The sequence below is a fragment of the Equus quagga genome, chromosome 17 (assembly GCF_021613505.1).
Source record: "Equus quagga isolate Etosha38 chromosome 17, UCLA_HA_Equagga_1.0, whole genome shotgun sequence".
NCBI lineage: Eukaryota > Metazoa > Chordata > Mammalia > Perissodactyla > Equidae > Equus > Equus quagga.
In genome coordinates, this window is record NC_060283.1 from 15076246 (window position 1) to 15094260 (window position 18015).

The following is an 18015-nucleotide window of genomic DNA, read 5'->3' on the forward strand; positions in this document are numbered from 1 at the left end:
TACACACACATATTCTTTTTTGCCTGGTAGAAATATGCTTCTGTGATGTTCCTTCTACTCCCACACATGCCCCTCCATGGCTGGCACATCTCCTAATTATTCCCATCTACTCCCTCTTCATAGACCTTTTGTGTGTATATTTTGGCACACATTTTCTTGATTCTGCCTAGTTCCTTTCTCTCTCTTTTTCCCCTGCCTCCCCCCACTCCTTTTTACACTCTTTAGAAAATTTGTTAAACTATACACTCTTTATTATTAGTGTACATTTATGAAAAGTTATTCACAGTTACAAAAGTGCATGGTTAAAAAATCATCTCCATACAAAGGTTTGCGTCTTCCCTTTCCCAACCCCTCCCTAGCCCTCCCACCCATAGACATCAGCAATCCACAGGACAGCACTTAGCAAAGCTGAGATCTCTGTGGATCCAGAGCTCTCCACCCAGTGCTGCGGTGAACATGATGGTGATTTACAAAGGAACTCACAACTTGCTTCCTTCACTTCCCTTTGCCTCCTTCTGGGGTGGGGAGGATAGACAAATTTCTCCAGCTTTGGGAAGATGTTCTTCTGAGGACTGGACAAATGTGTCTCTTTATACTCTTCTAGAACTGGAAAGGATGTCAGAGTGATTTCAACAAAGACATCTATGGGGAAATTGGAGGCTGTAGGTCTTTCCTGATGGTAGAAGAGAAATATTTGTCTTGGTCTATTCAAATTCCATACACCAAACTCCTTGAAAGGAGCCAGCAAAATCTAAAGCAACTCTGGGGGCCTATTTTTCAGGGTTCCCTGGGAATCTCTGTAGGAATAGAGAAACAGATGAGGGTTTGTCATAGGGTGACCAGAGACAACTGGTCCAGAGTGATGTGGTGCAGATGTGGGGTCTTTTCTAAAGAACAATTTTCTTGACCCTATCCAGTGATCATCACAGCCCTGTTGGTTAGCTAAACTTCAATATCCTCAGGCCCAGCATGAAGGAAGCTTCTGTGATGAGGACAAATCTCTGAGGGGTGGAGAACAGAGGGAAGCATTCAGACTGTCATTAGGCTGAAGCAGACACATAGTTCTCTCTTTTTATATTTTCTGAGCAGCTATAACCTACCCCAACTCTAATGAGATTCCATCTTAGTGTATTGAATGATGCAATAAACAGACAGCTGAGTAGACTATGTCAGAAAATTGAACTCCAGTTTCAAAGAGATTGGTCCCATATCAGTAGATACCCAATACACGTGGACCTCATGAACAGACACACAGACTCAGAGATACCCCAATAGTTACATGTTGACTAGTCTGGAAAAAACTTAGTGAAGCCTTGTAGGAACACCATCATGGGTTCTTGGTCAGCAGGGTTGTGGGAACAGTTCCAGCCAGGACTGTTAGATGACCTCTAGAAGTATGCCTCTAGAATTTTGCTTCTGATAGTCTGCACAAGACGGTGGTAGTGGGAGGCTGGCAAGAAGTGGAATTCCTTGGCAGTGGGGAAGTCGAAGGCTTTCTTCATTGTGCTTTAGTGAACTGCGGACCTTCCAGCAGCTGGAGAAGCATATGTTTTTTAAAAGCCATGTATCCTACTTAGAAAGGTTTGCCATTAATGGGGGCTAAATAGTCTCATTAGAAAGGATATTTGATCTCAAGGGGCATTTGACGCCTTGTTTGGTTCTACTTCTATGGACAAAAAAAGTACATATCTTAAATGTATTAACTATGTTTTAGCAAACAAGAGTCTCTAGCAGATTATCATAGATGTATATGGTGTCCTTCTATGGGAGGCTTAGCTATTTGTGTCAGGACTATTATTTCTATAAGTTCATCTCCAAATAGTTTAGGCTGTCAGACTGGCTGGTGGAGAGCAGCTCCAGTCTGCCCATTCCTGGACATAGCAGAAGAGAGCAGACAGATCTGCTCCAGATACCACAGGAGCAGGGCTCTGGCCCAGATGTTGTAAGCCAGATTCAGGGGACACGATGTTCCACTCCCACGTCTTGCAAAGTTTCTGGGCACTCTTTTGGTTGACTAGCTCAGGGAAGCATAAATAAGGGAAGACTTCTTGGAAGATGATATGTTATACTCCTTTATTCCTTTTGGACTGCCAGGAGGATGAGATGACACAAGCTTGCTGGAGCTGGGGGCAAGGTAGAAAGCCCCTGTTTTAATTCTCATCTAGGCCAGCCTTGCCAACGTGGTGGACTGTGCCTTAAAGTCTTCCCCTATGCTGCAGAGGTTCTCACCCCATAGCTTTCCTGCACCCTTTGTATCTCTTACAACACAACACAGCAGGCTTGAGTAGGAGGGGTTGACACAGCTTCCTCTCCAGTTTCCCAAAGCGCTTATTTTTTGCGTGACTGCCACCATGGCCGTCAGTTCTAATGTGTTGTTTACACACTGCAAGCAGGTGTCTCCTATTCAGATGTTATCTGTGCTCTTATCTGTCATATTTTGGAGGCTGTGATTTGCCCTACCGTGAGCATATCTAAATCTGCACAGCAGCTGACTTTCACTGCCCTTTATTTATTTATGTTCATGGCTGCTGAATCCTGGGGCCCCCCTACTCGGCCCTCCAAGGCAGTCTCTTCCCCGAGTACCTGGGAACACACTGGGAAGAGAACTGAATTGGAGTTGACACTTAGGCAAGTCACACTCACTCTTGAGGCTCTATTTTCCAATCTGTAAAATAGGAGTAATGGCATTTGGTTTGCCTCTCACACATGGTTGTGAAAAGTCAAGGAGAATGATGCCAAAGCATTTCACGAACTGTCCAGTGCTGACCAGAAATAAGGAAGATAATGTTGAAACTGATGGGGAAGATGAAGATGATGACAACAATGGAGATAATTGTGCTTGGCACATGAAGTTACTTTGTTTTCGACTGACGATTAGACACAGTTTCCCTGAATGGAGCTGCCTATTGCCTTCCTTCTAGAGTTTATCCAGATAACCTTGGGTGAGCTCTCTACAATTAATTCATCTGTAAAATGGGCATGATAAAAACCACCAGGCAGTGTTGCTGTGAGAATTGAAGCAAATGAGTCAGTAGATATAAAAGTACCCAGGAGAGTGCCTGGCCCTTATTAGGAGCTTCATCAGCACTACTTGAATTTGAACTTATGTAACTTTAGCGGGAACTGTGCTGTTCCCCAACTTGAATGGGGTAGTAGAAAGAGTACAGACTTTATTTTGCTTGTTAAGTAGCGTGTGACGTTAGCCTCTCTGAGCCTTAATTTCCTCATCTGTAAAACAACAATGCTCACCTCAAAAGACTGTTGTGTGCATTAAAGGGCATTGTCTATGGAGAGAGCTTATCACAGTGCCTGACACTGATAAGTGCTTGGTAATTAATAGCTCTCTCACCCTTATGCTTAAATGGGTGAGTTCCTTAGAAGAAAGAAAGAGCAGATCCTCCTACGGTCACAACTGTGGTGGCCTTCCCCCCCTTCAGTCCTGGGTACCATCATGCTATAGGGCTGTAGCTCACAGTGCACTTTCCTGGTGAGATCCCTTGGCGTGAGCACCATGGCAATAGCAGTCCCAGGGTGCCAGGACTCTTGCTGCCCCATTGCTGGGCCTCCTATTTCCCTCTTCTGAAGTCAAAGCTTGAGTAAGAGGCAGGAGAAAGGGATAGGAGACAGGGCACCGAAGGTATCCATCCTCAGCTTGCTACTTGCCTGGGACCTCGCCAGCAGGCTACAGTTGGTGATGTAGTATGGGGGGCAGTCAATATGAGGTGGTCTCACTTGGTAGCTGCTGGTAGGAGGCCAAGGGGGCTAACTGGCATGTGTGCATTCTCACTCTCCATAGGCAGTGGTGGGCAACACTAAGAGCTGACAGATTGAGTGTCAGCAGGAAAGTTTTGGTCTTGTGCCACTCTATACACTTAAGTTACAAAGGATTGTTCACTGTTCTCAACACACCATGCATATTATGGCCTCTGTCATTTGCTTATGTCTGCCCTTCTTTGTATACTTGACAAAGAAGACATTTTTTGATGACCCAGTTCAAAAATCACCTCTACTCTTGCAATTCTCTTGGACTGTTCTAGGCACAGTTGATGACCCCTCCTCTGGGCTTCCATAACTATGTGCTCAGAGTGATGACAAATCGCCTTAAGGGGAATAGTTTTCAAATCTCTCTCCTCTGTTAGAAGTAAGTGCCTTGAGGGCAGTGACTAGGTTGGATTCATCTAACATTCCAAATTCCTAGCACAGTGCCTGGCGCACAGTAGGAGCTTACACAAAGGTAGTTTCCTGACCTTGCTTGAGCCATGTTGAAGGCGACCAGGGCACCATGGAGCCAGAGTGGGCAGCCAGGGAGGGTGTCCGGTGGGTCAGCAGCAGTGGTTGTCAGCAGTGTGGAGGGACACCAGGCACCCATGTCAAATCTCTTCCTCTTCACTGGCCTTGCTCCAACGGTGGCAACAGTTGGCTGTGATGCCCAGTAGGAAGTTGGTGGCCACGGATGCGATGGAGACCACGAAGCCCACAAACGCGATGAAGAGGTAATCGTCCAGGGTCAGGGTCAGGTGGCAGGCCTTGAAGCTCTCCTCAGTGAGGGAGAAGAGTGGGGCACCCTCGACTTCAGGGGGGCCCCGACACTCAGCCAGCTGAGAATCTGCAATACAGAACCCAGGAATGGTGAGGTACCTGGTGGAGAAAGAATGAAATGGAGAGCCGCCACCCCTCCCAGGAGAAGTTGAATTTTTTATTGAATTTCTTCCATGTGCCCAAAACTATACTTACCTTCTTTAGTACCCTCAACAACCCTCAAGGCAAGTATTTTTATAGATGTGGAGATCACTGCTTGGAGAGTTTAATAACTTGCCTAAAGTCCAATAGCTACTACTAGTGGTAGATCTGGGGGTTTTGTGGGACATCATCATCTCTTACAATAGACTCCCAACTGGTTTCTGGGCTTCTGCCCTTAACCCATCTCAACACAATTGGCTGAGTGGTACTTTCAAACCTCAAGCCCTATTATGTCACTTTCTGCTTGAAACCCTCCTCTGGCTTCCTATCTTCCAGAGAATCAAAGCCAAGGTCCTCAACATGGGCTACAAGAACTCTTCCCCAACTCTCCCATTCTACTCCTTATTTACTCTGTTCCATCCATGCACATCTCTTGGTCATTCCTCCATCACCCTGAGCATGTCCCCTTTCAGGGTGGGAGGGGGTGCCTTTGCATTTGTACCCTTCTGAAGATTCTTCTCCCCTGGATCTCTGCATAGCTCAGTCCTTCACTTCTTTTGGGACTTGGCTCAAATATCACCTTATTAGTGAGGCCTTCCTTTATGATTCTATATAAAACAGCAACCCCCAACTTCACCTTTCTCTAGGCAGGCTCTATCTTGCCTATTCTACCTAATTTTTCTTCATTGTCTCTATCACTGTCTCAGAGTTTGTTCATTATCTGTCTCTTCCCCCTTGAATATAAGCACCTCCCATGGCATCCTCAGCATCGGAACAGTGTCCTGTCCATGTAAGTGCTCAATTAATCTTTGTTAAATGATCTATGAATAAATGACTCTGTCAAACTCAAAAGCATTGGGTCTTCCTACCACCACATGTGGCTTTTCCAGATACACAGAGTGTAGAGTTAGGACTATGGGTCTAGAGCTACTGGCCTGAATTCAAATCCTCTCTACATCCCTCCCTATTTGAGTGGTTGTGGGTAAGTTATTCAATCCCTCTTTGTCTTGGTTTCTTCATCTGTAAAATGAGGATAATACTAGTCTCTATTGCGTAGGGTTGTAGTGAGGATTCAATGAGTTAACATATGAAAATGATATATTCTTGGTCTATAATAAGTACTATGTAAGTCTGCATGTTTATCATTATCTTAGGTTGGTCTCTCTGGACAGGTCAGTGGGGTCCTATTCTGCACACAGACTTCTGTAGGAGGGGGCTTTTCCTTCAGTGGGATTACTGTTCTCTCCATCATTGATGGCCCACCCCATCCTTCCAGGGACACTTGTACAAATGCATTATGGTTGTCAACGGTTTTGTTTTACTCTGCCTTGGAAGTTAGAGTGGATGCAGGTAGCAGTTCTGCTGTGCAGTGCCAGGCACTGGCTTTTGAGCAGTCAGCCATTCTATTGTTCAGTGTATAAATATTAGTCAAGCTCTCACCTTGGGCAAATCCTTTTTACCTTTCTGGCTCTCATGAAGAAAGGGGATATATGAGAAGGGGTAATCTTACCTAAACTGTCCAAGAAAGTCAATGTGAAGGAGTTTTCTAAATTATGTGGTGCTTAAATGCTATTTATTCATTCTGTAGTTATTGAGAGCAAAGAATAAAATGAAGACTTGGATTGACCCTTTGCAGAAATGGATGAGCATTATTCTCCTTAGAAATGGGGAGTCAGTTTCAGAAGGAGGATGCCACCTGCCCCAAACCCCAGGTTGAGGGGTCCCTATAGGCTGTATGCACAGTACTCCAGACTCTTCCCAGGAAAAGATCGTGTCTGGACTTGATCATCAAGGGGCTCTTCTCTTGGAACTGAAAGATGCTGAAATCCAAAGTCTATTGTGTGCCTGACTGGGGTGGTGGTGAGACAATATGAAGCTGGTGAATGTGGGCAAATGGTATGGACCAACCAGAGGAGGCTCTGAGCGCAATTGGCAGGACCCCACAGGAGTGCAGGATGGGAGCTCAGTGGCTGACAAAACTCTCTGGTAAGTCAAGGAACCAGTCTTGAAGTTGAGTTATATCCCGAGGGCACCCTTAGATCCCTCTTTGTTGGGATTTGTCCAAAAACCACAGATAGTGAGAATCCCATGAAGAAAAAGGGAGGAAAAAGCAGAAAAAGACAGAGAAGAGGATCGCCCAGTTCAACCTCCACTGGCCAGTTCTTTGTCCCCAAGAGAAAATATCCTGGAGAGCGCAATGTGGTGCAAAGTACATTCTACGGAGGGACAGGGAACCTGAGTTTCTAGCTGTGGCCTGTTTGCTTTCTCTCTGTGAGCTTGTAGACAGTCACTTTCCCTCTCTGGAGCTCAGTTCCCTCAGTTGTCCTGAGTGAGGCTGCACTGATGGGATCTTGGACCCATCTCCCAAGCGCTGGGAGTCTGTGGTTCTTCTAAAGATCTTCTTCAGGCATCACAGAAAAGGAGGAACCCCTAGGTATGGTGGAAGCTTAGCGCTCCAGAATGCCCTTTGTCCTTAGAGCACAGGAGAGAGGGGAGGAGGTACAGCTTGCAAGGGTTGAGTGAGTGGGGAGATCACTCCTGGCAGCCTCCCCCTCACACCCCCTACCATTACCCCGTCTCAGTCCCCAGCTATTTTGGTCCCAGAGAACTTCCTCCCACAGCTCTGTGGAAACACTGGAATCGTGACCCACAGCCCCCCCCCCAGACTATTTTGGTCCTGGGCTCCCCACTCTGTCCTTTTCTCCCTCCTACCTCATTCAGCATTGCTTCTTCTGAACACACTCTGAGCCCAGGCTCTGGGAAAGCCCCTGGGCTAGTGCCCCACTTATTCCTGTCACTCTACTGCTGGAGGATTATGCCAAGACTCAGTGCTGCCACACTGGAGTGCTGGTGACTAGGGGGGAGAGCTGAACATTGACTGCCTCCGGGTCAGGCTTGGGCACCACTGGGTGAGGCCAGGGCCCAGCAAGCCTGTGTGATTCAGGCTCCTTCAGTTCCCAGTCTACCCCCAGGTGGGATTGGCTAGTCAAATGCCACCTCCCATTTTCTCTTCTCAGCTCCCTATCCCATGCCCAAACCTTGCAGAACTCTGCTGAGGCCCTTTGGCCAGCCCAGAACTCAGGCCTTGACTCTTCCTCTTAGCCTAGAAACTGACTCTTCGGGATATAGTCAGAGGGCAGCCAGACTGCCAGGGTACGAATCCTGGCTTCAACACATAGCGCCTGTGTGGCTTTGGGCAAGTTACTAAACCTTTCTGTGGCTAGGTTTCCTCCTCTTTAGAGTGGGGACCTCTTGTGAGGAAAAAATAAGTTAAAATATGCCATATGCTTAGAATAGGGCCTGGCAGATAGTAAGTATGAAAATAGTGTTAGCCATTTCTATTTCTTCAAGAATTTTGCCAGCACTTAAAACACTTAAAAAGCAGTCTGGAGGAGTAGAAGTCAAATAAACTTGGGTCTTATCCATGACTCTGACACTTTCTAAATGAGCCACTCTGAGCAAGTCTTTCCATTGTTCTAAGTCTTAGTTTCTTCACCTGTAAAATGAGGATAATAAAAGCTGGGGTCCGGTGAGGTAATGCATGTCAAGTTCATAGGTCATGGTGGAAGCTCAATAAACACAGACTGTTATTGGCTATTCTTACTTGTTTAGTATCTGTCTGCCTCATTAGGTCATAAGTGCCACAGAGGCAAGGGCGGTGTCTGTTTCATTAACAAAGGGGTCTCCGGCACCTGGCGTGCATAACAAGGACTCGACACTCATTTGTGGAGTGAAAGAACTGACGTACAGAGAGGTGAGCACAGATCAAGGCAAACAGTAGGCACTCAAGATCTCTAAGTCCCTCCCTCTTTTTTGGAGCCTTTTCTTTCAGTGAGACAAGACCCCTTCCACCCCCCATGGCTACCTGTTCCTGCATTCCTTCCTTACCTGCTGTGCAGCGCTGGATCCGGTTCCGTAGCCACTTCAGCAGGGGTTCCATCGTGCAGCCGCACACCCAAGGGTTGCCGCCGATCTGCAGGGTCACCAGGCCAGGCAGGCCCTCGAGAGCCTCGAGGCTGAGGAAGGCCAGGCCCCCGTAGCTGAGGTCCAGGTCTCGGAGCTGCACCAGGCCCTGGAAGGCCTGAGGGTGCACCCTGCGCAGCCACGGGTTGTGGCTCAAGTCGATGTGCACGAGCCCATGGGCTTCCCTGAACATGTCAGCCGGCACATGGCTGAGGTTGTTGTAGCTCAGATCCAGGTGTGCCAGGCGCTTGGCATGGAGGAAGAGGCCCGGGGGCAGCTCCATCAAGGAGTTGTTGCGTAAATCCAGCACTTGGAGCTCCATGTAACACGTGAGGTAGCCGGGCGGCACAGCTGCAATGCGGTTGTGGGCCAGGCTGAGGTTGTGAGTGTCCCTTGGGAGGTCTGGGGGCACGGAGAATAGCCGCTGGCTGCTGCAATCCACCACCTGGTTATGGCATGTGCAGAGGACAGGGCAGCTGGTGCCAGCATCCGAGTGCATCACCCCAGCTGCCAAGAAGAGGGAGACCAGCAGCACGGTTGGGCAGGACGTCCCAGGCCAGGGCAGCTTGGACCAGGTGTCACCCATCTTAGGCAGCTGGCAACAGCAGTGCTGAAGGGATCCCATCGGGGCTGGGGCTGTGTCCATGGAATCAAGAGTCAGTGGCACTGGAAGCAGCTACTACAGGGAGAAGAGCCCTGGAAGGTGGGGCTTCTGAGCACGTGGTATCATGGCTCAAGTCTTTCCCAGAGCCTCTAAGCATCAGAGGGCTCCCTAGGTGAGATCCACAGGAAGTCCCCTTTGGAGCCTAGAGGGCAATAAAGCCAGTCGAGGTCCCCCAGGGTCTGCAAAGATGATCAAAACTTGAAAAAGGAAGGAGACAAGGATGGGGCTTGATCAACTGCCAGCAAGTTGAGGAAGGGTCCCTGCAGATGTTTTGTGTCCCTCTCACCCATGACTGCTGGGTGCTTCCTTTCTGTACTAGGTCTGAGAGGTGGGAGAGGGGAGTAAGGACATGAAAGATGCCCTTTAAAGGTCCTGGCTTATCTGAAACACCTCGAGCCCTGCCCCAAGTCTGAGACTGATTAGGAGGCCAGGGTTGCATATGGGTCTCCAGCATTCAAGGTCTCAGAGGCCATTTCTCCTGGTGGCCCAATGGGCTCGAGTCCAAGGGGGACCTGGGGTGAGCGTTTTGGGCAAGGAGCCCTGGGGGAGGTGGGTCTCCATGAAACTCCTGAAAGCCTTAGTCCTCAGCCTCAGTGTTTACTGAAATCCCTGGAGAGGCTCTTCTTTCCCCAGGGAGGGGAGGACTCCAAGTGACACCCACTGTTGACCACTGAGTCTGGAAAGAGCCATGTGTCCTGGAGGTGCAGGATGGGGGTCAGCTAGGAAAGCATTGGCCACTTCTCCAAGCCAGGGCCTCTCTCTCAGCTGGGCTCTGTGTTCAGCACGAGGAGGCAGAATTTCCTCTGTCAACAAGGAAAGCACTCAGGCAGAGAAATCCAGTGCCCTCTCCTCCCCGCTGTCCCCTCTCCCAGGTTCCTTGCCCCCCTGTTTCTTAGCCACCAATCACAAAGTTCTCTGCTTACTATCTCCCAGGTGTGGGCCATAGTGGGCTCAGATCCCATCCTCACATTGTTGTCACCCACTAACCTTCTGGGTCCCCACCTGAGCCATCTTCCTCCTAGGTTTCTATCCTGGGCTGGAAACATTTTCTTCTTCTCCTAGCCCCACCCCCATCAGCACCAAACACCCCACCATTGAATAACTCTTGAGGAAAAAAATGCATACACACTCCGGCTGTTTGCACACTCTTTTCAGACACACTTAGCACTCCCATCTCTCTCTCTCATGCATGTGCACATTCTCTCTCTCACACACACACATGCACATTGTTCTTCAGTGATTTCCCCACATTTTGCCCTGCCCTGTGTTCACACCTCCCCAGTTTTCTTTCCAGTTTCCTTCTGTACATGCACTCCTGCAGAGCCCCCTTTCCAGTCTGCCCCCATCTTCTTTCACCCCCAGTGCGCATCCCTAATCCCAGCATCCTTTTCCACAAATGCCCCCCCCCCCCCTCCCCCCCCCCCCCCCCCCAGCTTGAGCCCACACCCACACTTGGTCAGGCAGAGAGACAGTGCGATGACACACCCGGTGTCTTAACCCACTGTCTATCCGCACCCTCCGTGGCCCCTCACTTCTCCCGGACTCACCTGCTGTCCTCATTTGTCCTCCCCACACCTCCTTGGTCCAGCACCTCCTCTCTTCCCATTGATTCCAGCGTCAATCCCTCCCACTGGGAAATCACCCCAGCTCCCCTTTATCTAGACTCATTTTTTTCTGAGTCCCAAGGTCTCCCACAGGCCCTTATGAGCCCACTTACTCTGTTCCAAGGACACAGTCATCAATCTGCAGCAGACATGGGTCTCCCTCCCTCATCCTGGAATCCCTGCTTGCTGCTTCAGGAGAACAGATTGCCTCCCGGCTCTTCCCCTCCCCCGGCCTCTCCTCCTCCATGGCTCCTGAATCCCTGGGCAGCATCCTTGGTGCTTTCCCGTCCTGTGAGTCCCCGTGCTGATCCCCTTCTCTTGCTCAAAAGGTGAATCAGAGAGAGGATGCTTAGAAGAAAGTTGACAGAATCCGAATGCTTCTCCCCGAAACTCAGCTGGTGCTGAGGCTGCTGGGGTGTGTGGCTTCCGCCAGGTCTTCCCCTCCCTCCTCCTCCCTGCCTCTCTCCCCCTCCTCTCTCTCTTTTTCGCTCCCTTTTTTTCCTCGAGGGCCAGGTACTGACGTTTCACTGTCTCTTAGCAACTGCCTCCACATCTCTGAGCAACAGGAGCACTGGCTATGGACCCCACCAAGATGAGAGAGAAGAGAACGAAGCAGTCGCAGAATCCAGAGCCACCCGCAGGATCCTACTGATAGAGCCTCAGGAACAAGGGGCCAGTGGGTAGACAGAGCAGGACAGGGGCGGGGATGAGGAGCAGGCAGGAGGAGAGGGCAAAAGGACCCAGGTTGGAGTAGGGGAAAACGCATGGATCTGGAATTCGAGATGGAGGGGGAACTTAAGGGCCTCGGACCCGGAAGGGAAAATAGAGAAATGGCTTGGCATGGAAAAAGGAACTTAGTGGGGAGGTAGGGGAGAAAATGAGGGAGGCAATGAAGACATGAAAAAGAGTGGAGGGAAGGAAAAGAGAAGTGCATGTGACAAGTTTGCTCACTTGATGGGATATATCTATTCACTCCATATACAGCATCTATTTCCCTGGGTCTGAATGTATTTTGCTCACCAGACTGGGTCAGGGCTTGTCAGGAACAATTAAAGAAGGTGATACCTTTTCTGTGTTCCTTAATTATTTCTAAGTCCTGACCCCACAAGCTCTGAGAGCTTTTGGGGTGCAAACAACCAAGTGCCAGGTCCAGGTCACTCAGGTCTCTCTCTGGGGGAGTGGGAGCTGCCAGAAAAACCTTGTGGTCTTGTCCTTCTCCAGACCCCAGGAACTCTGTCTGCCATCCTGTTCCCAACTCTCCAAGCTTCCTGCTCCCTCCTACCCCAGACTGACTTCAGATAAGGGTGAAGTCCTTGCAACACCACCTCTTTCCTTGATAATCCCTTGAGCACGTCTCTAGCTGCCCTGCATTTGGAAAACCAGTTTTACCAGTTGGTTTGGTCAAAGAGCTGGCTCATTTCTTCATTTTAATAATTATTTGTTCAGAGCTCACTTTGTGCTGGGCATATAGCTTCTGGAAAGATGGATGTAGACCTTGCCCTCATAGGGGGAATGTCAGTCCTGTGTGTTCACTCTTCTGGGGAGACCAAAGTGGAGGAACACAAGCCAAGTGTTAGGTTGTGCGGATTCCAGGCATTTACAAAGTTCTCAAAATCACTGTTTTCTGGAACACAATACTTTTTCTTATGTGGTCTGCTTCTAAGCACTGTCCTCTCTCCTATTAGGCTTATTTTGGATCTTGCATGTTCTACAGTGTCTAGTGCAGAGTAACGTGGTAGCCACTTCATTAATATTTATATATTGAATTAGATGAGGTAAATATGATTTGCACCGCCCCCTCCCTTAAAGAAGGGAATTCTTGTTTACTTCATTTATGAGCTTAGGAATAACATCTTGATCTTACAGTACAAAACACAGCAACACATTGAAACAAGTAATCCATTATAAACAAGGACTCAGTATAGCAAAGCTAGCATAATACCTTATTAACATTAACTGAAAAATGGTACAAAACATAGTTATCCCAATAAAGGCTGAGAAAGGTAATCAGCACATTTCAGTATTTAATGTTGACTAAAGGCACATTAAAAAATAAAGAAAAAAGAATGGAAGTTTTCTCCCTTTATATAACATCAAGTTTATGTTTATAATTAGAACCAATAATATGACTAAAGGAAAATATTTGTGACAGTTTCCTTAAAAAATAGGATCTGGGCAAGAATGCCTCATCATCATTTGAAACTAGAGTTTTCTGGCCTGTAAAACTGGGATAAGAAAAATGGCACCAAACTCATAGGGCTGTTTTAGGTTATATGAGTTGTTATTAATAAATCTATTAGAACAGTACACAGTGAGCACTGCAGATGTGTTTGTTAAAAGAACAAATAAAATAAAAAATAGCAGAATATAAAATTGCTGAAATAGTTATGCAAGGAGGAAAACAAATTTCTCAAAAATGGGAAATGAAGAAAGGAAAATATCGCATCTGCAAATGATTTAAATGTATTCTTGTGCAAGATGGGTCTCAAAACCTTTAGAAAAGCCTGACTCGAGAACATTATCACTGCATGTAATGTCTTCTGTAAAAGTGAGGTTAAATGAGGGAAGACATCTTTGAAATGACTTTTTACCTGTAATCATTCTCGAAGTTAAGTATTAAACCATGGTTTCCCAAACTGGTGTCTCATGGTACACCGTGTACCATGAGAAAAATGTTCTCAGATAAGTTTGAGACACATTGTGTTAGACAAAATGAAACAAATCTGTTTATTGCAAGATTTCTCAGAGTCTTTCATTGCAAATGTTCATGGTGACTCTCCAAGGGGAAGGGTTGGGGAAAGATGTATAATATCCAGCATGACTCTTATGCTGGGTGGCTGCTGCTCCCTTTAGCAAAGTGACTTTCTCCGCACAGCAGCTTTGCTATGATGATTGAATTTTGAACTCCAGTGAAATGATAAATTATTACATATCATGGCCTTTTGGAGTCTCTTGGAAGTTATTGAAACTGTGACTGTTCAATTAGGAAGGTCAAGGATTTATTCTACTGGGAAAATACACAGAAACTAATCTAAGAATTGTAGATACAAGTGAGTTGAAAACCATTTTCCTTATTATGATTTCTTGACATACACGGTAAATTAGTTGTAATAATGACAGAAAACATTTAAATATGTGAGAATTAATTTAATCTACCACGAAAGAAATTTATTCAGGGAAAATTATGAAACCTTAGTAGAATGAAGATACAGGAAGAAATGGAAAGCTAATCTCTTTAGTTGCTAGAAACATTTAAAAATAGGAAAGATGACTCTGCTTTCTACATTATGATAATTTAATGAAGCGTGTAGCAGAATCTTGTAAACTGAAGGAAAAATGGGCAAGAATGCACAGCTGAGGTTAATAAAGAAGATGACAGTAATGGGAAATGTTTAAAAGTAATGATGGTGGACTTACCTAACTAAAAGATTAAAAAAATATATAGTAAACTGAAAATCATTTAATGGCATGACTCAATATTTGCACTTTGGAAAACGACCATGGGATAGACTATACTTTGAGAAAGTGAGTCTCACCAGCAGAGTACACAACACGAGAAGTGGGAAACAAAACCACAATGTTGACGGTGATCTCAGAGTAAGAAATGTTATTGAGACATTATCGCCATACTTGATTTTAATATATTAAAGAAATTCCAAATAGTCCAAAGAATTAAAGAGAGAAAGAAGCAATAACAAAATGTAAATAAGGAAGAGATCAGAATAGCACATTTATCCTAGCCATGGAGAGAAGATATTTTTCTGTGTATTGAGGAAATGGAGAATGTTATTAGTGCCAAGATGGCTTTTGTCAAACACTCCACACTGAAAGACAAAAGGTTTCAATGAGCCAAAAAAATGATAAAATGAAATCAGAGAGAAAGGAAAGAAATCAGTGGAAAAATAGATTTTAGACATAAGTGATTTGAAATCCATGCAAAATACACTAAGAAATGCTACAAATAGCATTCTTATGAATTGATATAATACATAAATTTCTCTGATGCAAGTTTGGAAAAATAAAGCATTGTATATGTTAATTATACCTCAATCAAAAACCCCAGAGAAAACCCAAAACATTGTGGTAGGCAAGATTATCAGATGACCCCTGTAATGGGTAGAATAATGGTCCTCAAAGATGCTTTCATTCGAATCCCTAACACCTGTGATTATGTTACCTTATAAGGCGAAACAGCCTTTGTAGATGTGGTTAAGGATCTTGAGATGAGAGTAGCCTGGATTACCCAGGTGGGTCCAATGTAATCATGAGGCTCCTTAAAACAGAAAGAGAAAGAAGAGTCAGAGGAGATGTGATGATGGATGTTAACCTGCTGGCTTTGCAGACGAGGAAGGTGCCATGACTCAAGGAATGCAAGCAGCCTCTGGCAGCTAGAAAAAGCAAGGAAACATTCTCTCCTAGAGCCTCCAGAAGGAATGCAGCTCTGGTGAGCCACTTTAGGCTTGTGACCTCCAAAACTCTAAAAAACGCTAAGTGCATGTTGTTTTAAGCCACTAAGTTTGTGGTAATTTGTTACAGCAGCAATAGGTAACTAATCCAATGCTCAAGGTTCCCATTCCCTGGTGTGTACACCTCATGTAGTCCCCTCCCCTTGAGTTTTGGCAGAATCTGTGACTATGATAGGGTAATCAGTTGACTTTGTGTTAATCAAAAGGTAGCTTATCCAGGTTTGCTTTACTTAATCAGGTGAACCCTTAAAAGGGCCTGGCCCCTTCCTGAAAGTGTATTGATGGATATTCTCCATTGTTAACTCTGAGAATCGGGGGGGGCGGAGGGAGTGGGGGGCGGTTACTAGGAAAGGACCTCTAGTTTCTGAGGTTGACACCTGGCCAACAGCCAGCAAGAAAATGGGCACCTCAGTCCTACAACTGCAAGGACCTGAATTCTGCCAAGGAGTTTAGAAGATGACCCGGAGCTCCAGATGACAACACAGCTGCCAACAACTTGATTTCAGCCTCATGAAATACTTTGAGTAGCGAGCCTAGCTATGCTGTGCCAGGACTTCTGACCTACAGAGCTATGAGCTGATACATGAGTGTTGTTTTAAGCCACTAGGTTTGTGGTAATTTGTTAGACAGCAACAGAAAACTAACACAAAGGTCATGTGGAAAAATGAACAGTTTCACCAGCAATTAAATGAGTAGTTTTTTTCAAAGATTGGCACCTGAGCTAACATCTGTTGCCAATCTTTTTTTTTCCTTCTTCTCCCCAAAGCCCCCCAGGACATAGTTGTATATTCTAGTTGTAGGTCCTTCTGATCTTGCTTTGTGGGATGCCGCCTCAGCATGGCTTGATGAGTGGTGCTGTGTCCACATCCAGCAACCGAACTGGCGAAACCCCGGGCTGCCAAAGCGGAGTGCCCGGACTTAACCATTCGGCTATGAGGCGGCCCCTAAATGTGTAATTTTAGAAACCATTTTGCAATAATATATTAAATGAGTAATAATAAATACATCTGGAAAATTCCACATGCTGGGTATGAGGGAGCCAGATATAAGTACACTGCCTGCAGGCACTGGGAACTTACTCAGGCACACTTAGGAAATTGCTCGCCCCTTTGATCTGGCAATTAGTAAGAAATTAGTTCAGACAAAAATATTCATAGTGGGAATATTTACAATAACGAAAAAGAGAGAAATAATATAAATGCCCAGCAACAGAGAGTGCTAAGCAAATGCTATATTAATATAGAAGAAACACCAAGGAGAACGTCCTTAACTGTGGTGCCCTGATGGGTAAGACTGCTGCCTGGAAAGTGTGTAGAATCATGTTAACTGAATAAATCAGAGCAACAATTAACTCATAGTGACCCCAGCTCATTAGCTGTGTGTCCTTGGGCTAGTTCCTTATCCTCATTTTGCTCAGTTTCCTCATCTATAAAATGGATGTGATTTTATTTATTTGTTTTTTGGTGAGGAAGATTGGCCCTGAGATAACATCTGTTGCCAATCTTCCTCTTTTTCCTTGAGGAACATTGTGCCTGAGCTAACAGCCAATCTTCCTCTGTTTTGTATGTAGGATGCAGCCACTGCATGGCTTGATGAGCAGTGTGCAGGTGTGCACCTGGGATCCGAACCTGTGAACCCCGGGCTGCTGAAGTGTAGCATGCAAACTTAACCACTACACTACCACTACGCCACCAGGGCTGGCCCCTGGGCCCGATTTTAGTAGGTACCTCACAGGGCAACCATAAGGTTTGAAAGAGGTAATATATGGAGAACCTGGCACCGTTCCTGGTCCTTTATAAAGGCTCAGTGAATTAACCCTTACCATTACGTTAGCGTCATTGTATAAAAGTGGATTGAACGCTTTCTGTTCTTGACTCTTTAAAATCTCTTGATTCAATGTGGGAAGCAATATTACACCGTGGGAGGCTCTGTAACATAGTCCCTACAGCAAGGTCTGTGGAATGATAACAATACCTGACTCAGAGTTATTGTACAAATGAAATGACCCATGTAAAGGGTGTCGTAGTACCTGGCACACAGTCAGCTCTTGACAAAATCTAACTGTTCTTCTTCTTATTATTTTGGGAGGAAGTTGTTAGAGGTGATAATGGGACCACGCCTCAAATCATAGCAATAACCCCAGCCCATCCTTTTTACTTGTGACCAGCTCACATTTTCTTTCTGCTCCTTGGTTCCTGGATCCCTGGCCCTGTTCTTGAGCTCTTTTGATGTTTGCTTCCTGCCCCTGCTTTGGTGATCCTCCACACCATCCCTTTGGAGTTAGCTGTTGACATCCTGCATTGTTCCTGAGCACTTCAGAGGGGTGTGCGTGTGTGCAGGTGGCCCAGGTGTGTACCCAACATCCTGCATGGTTCCTGACAACCTCAGAGGGGTATGAGTGTGTGCATGCATGCATGGATGTGTGTGGTGTGGGGCGACGGGAGGAGAGGGGACAAAGAGGGTGGATGTGGATACTTTGGAGGCATAAATAGTAAAATCTCACAATTCTATGCCTCAAGATAAGGTGTATTTCATATATAATGTGATTGGCAGTTGGCTCCTGTTCTCTGCCCCCCACCCCCGTCACTGACTTTGAGGGGAGGAAAACAGGGGAGGAGGCCAGGTACAGATGGGAAAT

At 46.3% G+C, this 18015-nt stretch overlaps 1 protein-coding gene across 1 annotated transcript; it reads right to left on the reverse strand.

The window, feature by feature from the left end:
- Window positions 1-384: 384 nt before the first annotated feature.
- Window positions 385-9310, reverse strand: LRRC55 (leucine rich repeat containing 55). The gene is made up of 2 exons (XM_046643258.1): window positions 8569-9310; window positions 385-4606 (listed from the first exon to the last, which is right to left on the reverse strand). Exons 1-2 carry the CDS (start codon window positions 9287-9289, stop codon window positions 4371-4373), a joined length of 957 nt encoding a protein of 318 aa, XP_046499214.1. The 5' UTR covers window positions 9290-9310; the 3' UTR covers window positions 385-4370.
- Window positions 9311-18015: the final 8705 nt, after the last annotated feature.

What these genes read in the sequence shown, in the direction of transcription:
- LRRC55 (XM_046643258.1), bottom strand. Translation starts at nt 9,289, where the DNA reads ATGGACACAGCCCCAGCCCCGATGGGATCCCTTCAGCACTGCTGTTGC. An exon ending in GATCCAGCGCTGCACAGCAG is followed by an intron (nt 4,607 to 8,568) that starts GTAAGGAAGGAA and finishes TCTGTATTGCAG; the next exon opens with ATTCTCAGCTGGCTGAGTGT.